The 8,339-nt window shown below is 58.4% G+C and overlaps 1 protein-coding gene across 3 annotated transcripts; it reads right to left on the reverse strand.

Annotated features, from left to right (window-relative positions):
* Window positions 1–1,425: 1,425 nt before the first annotated feature.
* CPNE6 (copine 6) lies at window positions 1,426–7,776 on the reverse strand. Of its 3 annotated transcripts, none has more exons than XM_020880951.2 (17): window positions 7,667–7,776; window positions 6,229–6,400; window positions 5,639–5,818; window positions 5,219–5,293; window positions 4,998–5,072; window positions 4,797–4,880; window positions 4,617–4,706; window positions 4,169–4,273; window positions 3,856–3,942; window positions 3,569–3,628; window positions 3,174–3,307; window positions 3,044–3,098; window positions 2,902–2,953; window positions 2,435–2,568; window positions 2,102–2,338; window positions 1,724–1,898; window positions 1,426–1,623 (listed from the first exon to the last, which is right to left on the reverse strand). In XM_020880951.2, exons 2-16 carry the CDS (start codon window positions 6,394–6,396, stop codon window positions 1,761–1,763), a joined length of 1,674 nt encoding a protein of 557 aa, XP_020736610.1. In that variant the 5' UTR covers window positions 6,397–6,400; window positions 7,667–7,776; the 3' UTR covers window positions 1,426–1,623; window positions 1,724–1,760. The 3 variants fall into 3 exon arrangements, with proteins under 3 accessions (XP_020736610.1, XP_070324933.1, XP_020736611.1); XM_070468832.1 differs by lacking the exon at window positions 7,667–7,776 and adding an exon at window positions 7,171–7,370; XM_020880952.2 differs by lacking the exon at window positions 7,667–7,776 and adding an exon at window positions 6,919–7,051.
* Between the last annotated feature and the right edge of the window lie 563 nt (window positions 7,777–8,339).

Below are 8,339 nucleotides of genomic sequence, written 5' to 3' on the forward strand. Positions count from 1 at the left end.
CCCCAGCTGTCTCTTCCCATCCCTGTTCTTGTTCCCTCCTCCCATCCTCTAGTTCTAGCCCAACTCATCCCTCCTCCACTCAGGAGCCTGCGATGAGAGTCCTCTCCTCCATCTCCACCAGAATTTTCTTTCTCTTCTCATTTCCCACCACTGACTACTGGTCACCCTCTTGGGCTCTGTTTCCTCTATGAGTGGCTCATGGCACCTTGAGCACCTCCTCCTCCATCCCCTTCCACTGGCACCCTTGAAGGGAGAGAATGGGGCAGGGAAGGTCCTTCTAGGAGCCCGGCTCTTCTCCTGTCACTCTGGCTATCCCCCGGATCCTCATGTGTTCTCTGCAGCTGTGATCTAGACCCGCCACCATTCATGCCTGCCTTCTTTAACTGTCTGAGGCCCTGCACGACACACGTAAGGGCAGAGACACCCATCCATAGGCATCTACTCCCATACACATAACTGGGCCATGTTTACACACACTTGGGTCACAAGTGGGTCACATGGGTACACCACAAATGGAAGTTGCACATTTATGATTAAGTGTGGGCCCTTTATTCATATGGGTCCAGACTCAAGTTCTAGGCCTACTAGTTCTTCTTTGACTATAGGTAAGCTTCAGTTAAGCCTCATTTGTTTTGTCAGGAAAATGGGGAAGATAATGGTAACTACCTAGTGAGAGTGAACACATTGAAAGCACTAAACACAAAGTTTCACATGTGCTAAATGGCAATGTTTTTTGTCCATATTATAAAGAGTACACAGGGGATTCCCTGGCGGTTCAGTGGTTAGGACTCAGAGCTTTCACTGTGGGGGTCTGGGTTCAATTTCTGGAACTAAGATCCCACAAACCTTGAGGCACAACAACAACAAAAAATGTACACAACTGGACTTCTGAACCACTAAAGGCTTATGCAGTTCATGAACACACACATACACACACACACACACATTCATGCACCAGGAAAATCAGGTTGCACAGAACTTAGATACCCCCTCTGTATTCATAATTCACTAGCAGACCTGCTGCCCTCCTTCAGTCCCCTACTCCCCCCTTCTCAGCCCGCCCCACAGCTGTGTGGGGGCTGGAGTTCAGCCCCTGGGGGGCTCAGCTAGGATTCTCTGGAGACAGCTTAAGAGGGCATCAACTTGCCCCTTTGACAGCCCCTTATTACCCTTCCATGTCTGGTAATTAGCCACCAGGGAGCCTGGGCTAACCCCCCTCCACAACCCGCCCCAGAGTTGCGAGGTGAGGGTAGGGACTCCTCAGATCTCATTCACACATAGTTGGGATAAAACTGCAGATACCGGACTGCCTGGGGATCTCTGGCTCAGAGTTCAAAAGGTCCTGGTCCCCATTTCTTAATGGTGTGTGTGGGGTGTTATGGACGGCCCAATGGGCATCTGACACATGATGGGTACAGGCTGAGGTGCTAGGAGTGCTTCCCTTTATTAATGGCCAGAAAGTCAGGATCATTGAAGAAAGTCACCGAGGGGACATGAGGCTGAGGAGTCTGGGGCCTGGAGAGATGGGGTGGGGCTCACCACTCACTTCCGGGACCCAGAGGGCACACCTGGTCCAAGAGGGAGAGGCATGGTCTCTTGAGTCACAAGGGTCAGAACAGGCACCTGGGGGAGAGTGGGATAGTCATAAGCACCCTCTTCTATGCCACACTCCCAGCCCAGATGGATCCCACCAAGCCCCACCCTCTAATGTCCCAGGACTCACTGAGAGACTGAGGGAGTGTCCGTCAGGTTGTCTGCAGTCATGGGCTAGGGCTGGGGGTCGTGGCTGGCGTGCAGGGCCTGGGGGGCCCGGGGCTGATGCCCTGGCTGGCGTAGTACTCCACCACCTGCCGGGGCACCTCGGCCAGGACACACTTTGCTAGCGCAGAGGGTGAGGCCTGGGTCGGGGTTGGGGTGGGAAAGTGGTTAGGGGAGGTAGAGTGAGGGAAGGCGGGGCTCAGGTGAGGGGCGGAGCTTCGGGTGGCCAGCCGGATTCCCGCGTCTTTCGTGGGACATCAATCAGGTGGGAGAGACGGGTCAGATCTGGAGGGCAGGAGGAGCTGAGGAGCCCTTCGGCCGGGAGGGGGCTCCGGGCACTCACATCCTTGAAGTCCCGGAACGGCACGAACTGGACGATGTCGCGAGCCGCGGGCACCCCTCGGGGGCAGCGCAAGGTACCATCGTCGCCGTCCAGCAGTCTCATGTCAGAGAAATCGGCATTGCCCACGCCCACAATGATGATGGACATGGGCAGGCGGGAGGCGCGCACGATGGCGGTGCGGGTCTCAGCCATGTCGCTCACCACACCGTCCGTGAGCACCAGCAGCACCGAGTACTTCTGAGGACAGACAGAGCGGGGCAAGGGTCAGCTCTGCGGCCTTGGCGCGCCCCGCCCCCCACCCCTACCCCCGACTCCAGCTCCAGGACCCCTAACCGTGGCTTGGCCAGTGCTCTGCTCCCTCTGAGCTGGCTCCGCCACGCGGTTGATGATGGGGGCCACGTTGGTGGGGCCATAGAGCTGGATCTGGGGCAGGCAACGGCGGTAGGAGGCAATGACCCCTGAGATCTCTGTGGGCAAAGAGGTGAGAGCACAGAGATTAGCAGGGAGCTCTTCCAGACTCCCTAAAGTAAGGAGGCATTTCCTTGTCTCAGGACTGCCCTGCCACCATGATACTCACTAAGCAGGAGAGTTGGGTGGTTCAGGTGCTGGTAGAGTTGGGTGGGTAGATATCTGGTCAGGGGCTGAAAGTCTTACCAAATGCATGCAGACACCATGCAGGGAACCATGAAGGGGCAGGGGGCTGGGCCCAAGGGAATGGTGTGCTCCTGCATGGGGTGCACAGGAGTGGGCAGCAAGCTGTAATGAAGGGAGGCAGGGCTGGTGGGAATCTCCTTTCTTACCTTCACATTCAGGATTTTCTGGGTCAAAGTTGATAGCAAAGTCATGGGACACCTGTGAGGGGAAGGTGAGGCCAGCCAGCGGATGTTTTTCCTTCCTGTCTGAGTCTCCCAGCATCTCCTCTCCTACCCTTGCCCAGCCTACCTCGAAGTTGGGTGGGATTCGAGCTCCAAAGCCAAATGCTGGGAACCGCTTGTCACTGGGGAGAAGAGGAGGCTATGGGGGCCCATCGGGCAAGGCATCCCAGTCCATCCCCCACCCCATCTCCTGCTACCTGTCGTAGTCCTGGCAGATGCCTCCCACTGCACGCAGGGCCTGCAGGTAGTGGTTGGGCTGGCGGGGACTCAGGCAGTGCAGGGACTGGCTGCTCCTTGGGTCCCCATTGGAGGCTGTGAAGTCGATTGCCACCTGGTGCAGATGGGGAGAGGATATGCTGCATCTGTGAGAGCCACCAGGGGGCCTAGGTCAGAGCTAGGGTCTCTAGGGAGGACTAAGGGGAATCTGAGCAAGCCCCCAGGTAGCCTCCTCTTGGAGTCGGGTGAGGGGAACAAGCTGACCATGCTAAGGCTCGTTAGAGGTCCAGGTAAGGGCAATGTGGACTCTGGGCTCCTCTGTCCACCAGGGCCTGGCCCCGCCCCCTTGGCTACCTCCCCACCCCCAGACCTTTACCGTGAAGCTGATCTGGCAGCCCCCCATGATGTAATCCAGGAAAGTGTGCACCTTCTCCACCTGGTGGGAAGAGGGGAGATAAGGTGGAATGCTGGTCCCTTGAGGAGGGAGCTGGGTGGGGCTTCTGCAGGGGAAATGGAGGGGCCAGAGTTTTTGAGGTTGAAGTTGGTGGTGGATAGGATGAGGGTTCTCAGGTCCCAGGAGCAGGGAAATGTTCTTTGTAATGAGGGCAAGGTTGAATCTGAGGTTGCCATGGGGTTGTGGGGGGTGGGGAAGGGCTTGCTTACCGTGCACTGGGCCAGCACTACGGTCCCTGAGCTCTTGTAATTCTTCTTCTTGTCCCGGTACTTGGGGTTGATACAGTCCCACTGCATCTAGACCCCACATACCCCACAAGCCCAGGATCTCATCATGTGACCTTTCCTCCCCCTTGCAGTGGAGCCTCCCAGAGCAGGACCCTCGTGGCTCAGTCCTTAGGCTGAGCCTTGAGTTTCCCACCCTCTCCACCTCCTATTGCGTGTGAGGGGCTGTTCAGCATCTCCTTCAGGATTTTCCCAGGGATCTTGGTGGGATTCTTGGGGAGGGGGTTCTTTGCAGTACCTCCTGCCCAGGGTTTGCTGTTCCTTCCTGCATCTCCTGGAAGGTGCTGGTGAACTCGCCAATGAAGTCATGCTTCCCACTGGAGTCATAGTCATACACCAGGAACTGAAAAGGCAAGGGGAAACAGGGATGGGGGTCAGGATCAGAGAGGTTTTGCAGTGGTTCAGTGGTGGCAGGAGGAGGGACTCAGGGAAGTAGGGCCCTAACTGTCACTAGGCCCAAACAGATGTCCTCAACCTGTCCAGGGAAGCCACTTGCTGAACTTCATCCTTTGGCTCAGTCTGGTTGGGACTTGGCCTCTGATAGAAGCTACACTGATATAGGAACATTGAGCTGTGACTGTCCCACAGTGGGAAAGGGGGAGAGGGAGGGGCCCGCACCCTCAGGTGGACGGTCTCGGGCAGAGGCTGGATGCTCTACCAGGCTGCCCTTACTCGTGGGGCCTCACCTTGAGAGGCCGGTGGATATCACAGCTGCACAAGGAGTGCAGGGACAGACGGAACGGCTCCCAGCTGGGGTTCAGATTGTTCTTCACCACCTTGGAGAGGCACAGAGCGCTTGTCACCGCCAATCTAGGTTCACGTATTCTGCCTTTCCTCTTGCCTTCCCCACAGCCTCAGGCACCCACCTCCGTCCTCCAGACCAGCTGGTCGCTCTGGTCCCCGTTGGTCTTATAGATCTCCATGAAAGGGTCAGACTTGCTGAACAGGTCCTGGAGACGCAGGGGAAAGGGTCCCTGAGCCTGGTGAGGTCTGAAGGGGAGGCGGCTAACCCCGAGGGTTAGGCTTCCTAACAGTGGAGATGGGGGCCTAAACTCTGGGGTTCCAACCTTGTTGTCTAGCTTGTGGGCTCTGAAGGTGAGCTGCACATAGTCGTTGGTGCCAGATACCTCTTCGGCCACAATCTGCAAGGGGGACACAAGTGGCAGGATTCCCCCACGCCACCCCCACAAAGCCCTTTCCCTTAGGTGGGGGCAGGATGTCACCATGGTTGTCCCTGCAGGGTTGTTGAATGCCCTGCCCACGGGTGAGTACCAGTGACCTTGCCTACCGTAATAGTGGACTTGCCCGCGTTCTTCCCATTCTTCAGTAGCAGAGGCTTAGTGACCTTGGTTTGTGACACGATCTGGGGATGGAGTTGGAGGGAGACCCAGCTGTGACACCCCCACCTGCTTTGGCCAGGGTACAAGGGACAGGGTAATAAGCGCCCTTTGATCGCTCACAGGGGCTGCACTTGGGCTAGAATTGGACTTAATTTCCATAGCAACCTTAAGAGATCGGCACTGTGATCCCTCATTGTTTAGATAAGGAAACGAAGACTCAGAGAGGTTAGATATGTAGCCCAAGGCTGCACAGCGGGTGAATGGCGGAGATGGGATCCAACCCCCCAACTGAACTAACTCCATAGCTTATTCTGCCTTCTTTCGGTTTCCGGAGGCAGAACCGCGGGGGTGGGGGTGGGAACGCAGACCTGCCCCAAGGTGCACTCGGTGGAGCCGAGGAAGGTGTCGTTGCGGGGACTGGTGGATCCATCCTCGGCGTCAAACACGTGGAACTGCAGGGGCTGCTTCTCCTCGAAGAAGTACTCCAGGGCCAGCACCCGGGAGAAGACGGGGCTGGAGCAGGAGCGCAGCACCTCTGTGCGCTCCACCTGCGGCAGGAGGGGAGCCCACCTCTGGGAACCCGGGCTGCTTTGCTCTGTCCTGGACTGCCCCCGGTCTTGCCAGCTTTCCTCAGGTTCCCGTGCCCCAGAGACTGGCTCCTCCCTCCCTGGGAGCTTAGGGTGCTGCCTGCCCCTAGGACTATCAGCCCTCTGGGGCTCTCATATTTGGAAGCAGCGCCACTGCCTTTGGGGGCCATCTCAGGACCCCATAGGACCCTGTGAGCTTTGGTCCCTGTGAAATGCTCTGTGTGTGTTTTGATGGCACCCGCATCTCTAGGGTTGCCCACCCAGACTGGAAGAGGCCCCTGAGAGTCCTGACCTTCCCCCATGGCTGCCCCCACCCAGCCTCCTCCCTCTCAGTCCCGGAGGTCCGTGAAAGAGAGGCCGGCCACTCTCACCTCCACCCACTGCTCATCGGAGTGGAGCTTGAGCAGCACACAGGGGTGGGGCTTGGTGAGTGTGTCTCGGTCGAGGAGGCCATGGCAGGACACCCGCAGCTCCACTCTCGAGGCCCCCAGGGTCATGGCTGGGGGCTCGGGCACCCAGGCCATCTCTGGGCCGGACATGTCTCTGCGGGGACAGAGCAGACCCTGGTCACTGGAAGGGGGACACCTGCCAGAGGAGGGGTCTATCTCTGGGAACCCGGGCCCCACCCCCTTGCCCTGCTTCCGGAGGCCCTGGCATCTCAGGATCTTCATCCCCCTGGCCTCACTCGGCTCGCCCTGAGCTCTGAGCCTCTCACTCTTGCACAGCCCAGGGAGTCCTCTTGTCACCCCTGCTGGCCTTGTATGCGTGGATGGGGCTGGAGAGGGCTTGGGGGTTCCTGGCAGCCTTGGTTCCTAGGCAATCGATTGATCCACACTTTCTGCTACATCAGCACCTTCTGCTATTTCCCGACTAATGTTTGAGCCAGCGCTGCACTCAGTCTTGGCTTGAGGAAGCTGAACTGGGGCAAGGGGGTGGGGAGGGGAGTGGAGGGGGCCCCGGCAAAGTCTGAAGATAGTCAGGAATGGAGGCTGCAGTGGGCAGGAGAAGACAGGTTGGAAGGTGCCCTGCAGGGCTGTCCCCATCCACCTCCCCCGACTCACCTTCTGGTTGGCTGATGGAAAGGGAGGGGTGGTGGGCTTGCAGAGAAGCAGAGCTCAGCCCCTGCTGAAATCTCCTCTAGGTTCCTGGCAGTGGCTCCCACTATGACAACACTGGCTTTCCTCCCCACCTCCCTTGTTCTCACACTTCTTGGCAGCACTGGCGCTGTCTCTTAGCGACAGGATTTTTGGGGAGCCTCGGCCCCCTCCATGCTGCCCGTGGGATGCACGCACGCCACCCTCCCCCAACAGTACCAAGCTTCGGGCAGCAGCATGCAGGGGTACGCTGGCCCGAGTTCATGGCCGGTCCATCCATCTCTCTGTGTCTGTCCACTTCTCAGGGTGAGGCTGTCTGATCTCATGTCGTGCTTCCCCGGCGAGTATACGTTGGTGTGTCTGAATGCCCCCACCCCGTGTCTATCCCCTAGTCGGGTGTCTGTCTTCAGGAGGTTGTGACAGTTCCTGTATCTCCCTCAGAACTGGGACCCTTCCCTGGCTGGGTACCCCCTCCCCACAGTGTGTGCCTTTCTGGATACGTGAGGGAGGGTCTGGGTTGGGGGGGGTGGGCTCTGCCTTCTAGCCACATGTCTCCCAGTTCCCACAGATCCCCTGAGTCGGGCAGGAGCATGTGATGGTGAGGGTATTGGGCAGGACTGGAGACCTCTCTGGAGGCTGGGGGCGATGTTGTTATGGAGACTGGGCCAGGCTTGGGCTGGGCTGGGGCTGGGCGAGGGATGAAGGGTGGGCTCACCTGGGCTCTAGTCGGGGGCTCCTCTCTCCGGCTCTCTGGCCCTGGCCCTGACTCCCTTGCTGCTCCAGCCGCTGGCGCCGGCTCCGGCTCCGGCTCTGCTGCTATTTATGGGGCCTGGATGGGGAGGGGTGGGGGGGCCGAAGCACCAGCTCCCCCACCCTGCACAGACTGGTTGGGAGGGAGAAGGGGGGCAGGGCCACTGCTTGGGAGGGAGCCACGGAGCCAGGGGAGGAGGGCGGGCTGAGGGTGGCTTGGAGGCAGGACCCCCGCAGACACAGTGACATACATCTTCCCCTCCTGCCACACCCACACCCAGCATCACAGAGAGGCACACATTGCGGTGGTGCGTGCACACCACACACATTCACGCTGGGAGCTGATGGAGACATACGCACCCACGACTCACAGGCTCACACACAATCTTGACACAAACAGGTGCCAGCACATAAACTTACCACGACACCATGACAGTTTCAGCCTTGGGGACGCACGGGGAGACACACCCGGTCTCACGTCCCTCTCCACATCACATTTGTTAAGGACATTCGCAGTCACATACAGAAGAACACAGGGCTATACTTGTCACACACACACATACCCTCATTCACGCCCACCAACCTGATACAACAGAATGGAGATCTTCACGTGTCCCTTAAAGGACATTACATATCAT

Source organism: Odocoileus virginianus, chromosome 6 (genome assembly GCF_023699985.2).
Source record: "Odocoileus virginianus isolate 20LAN1187 ecotype Illinois chromosome 6, Ovbor_1.2, whole genome shotgun sequence".
Taxonomy (NCBI): Eukaryota; Metazoa; Chordata; class Mammalia; order Artiodactyla; family Cervidae; genus Odocoileus; species Odocoileus virginianus.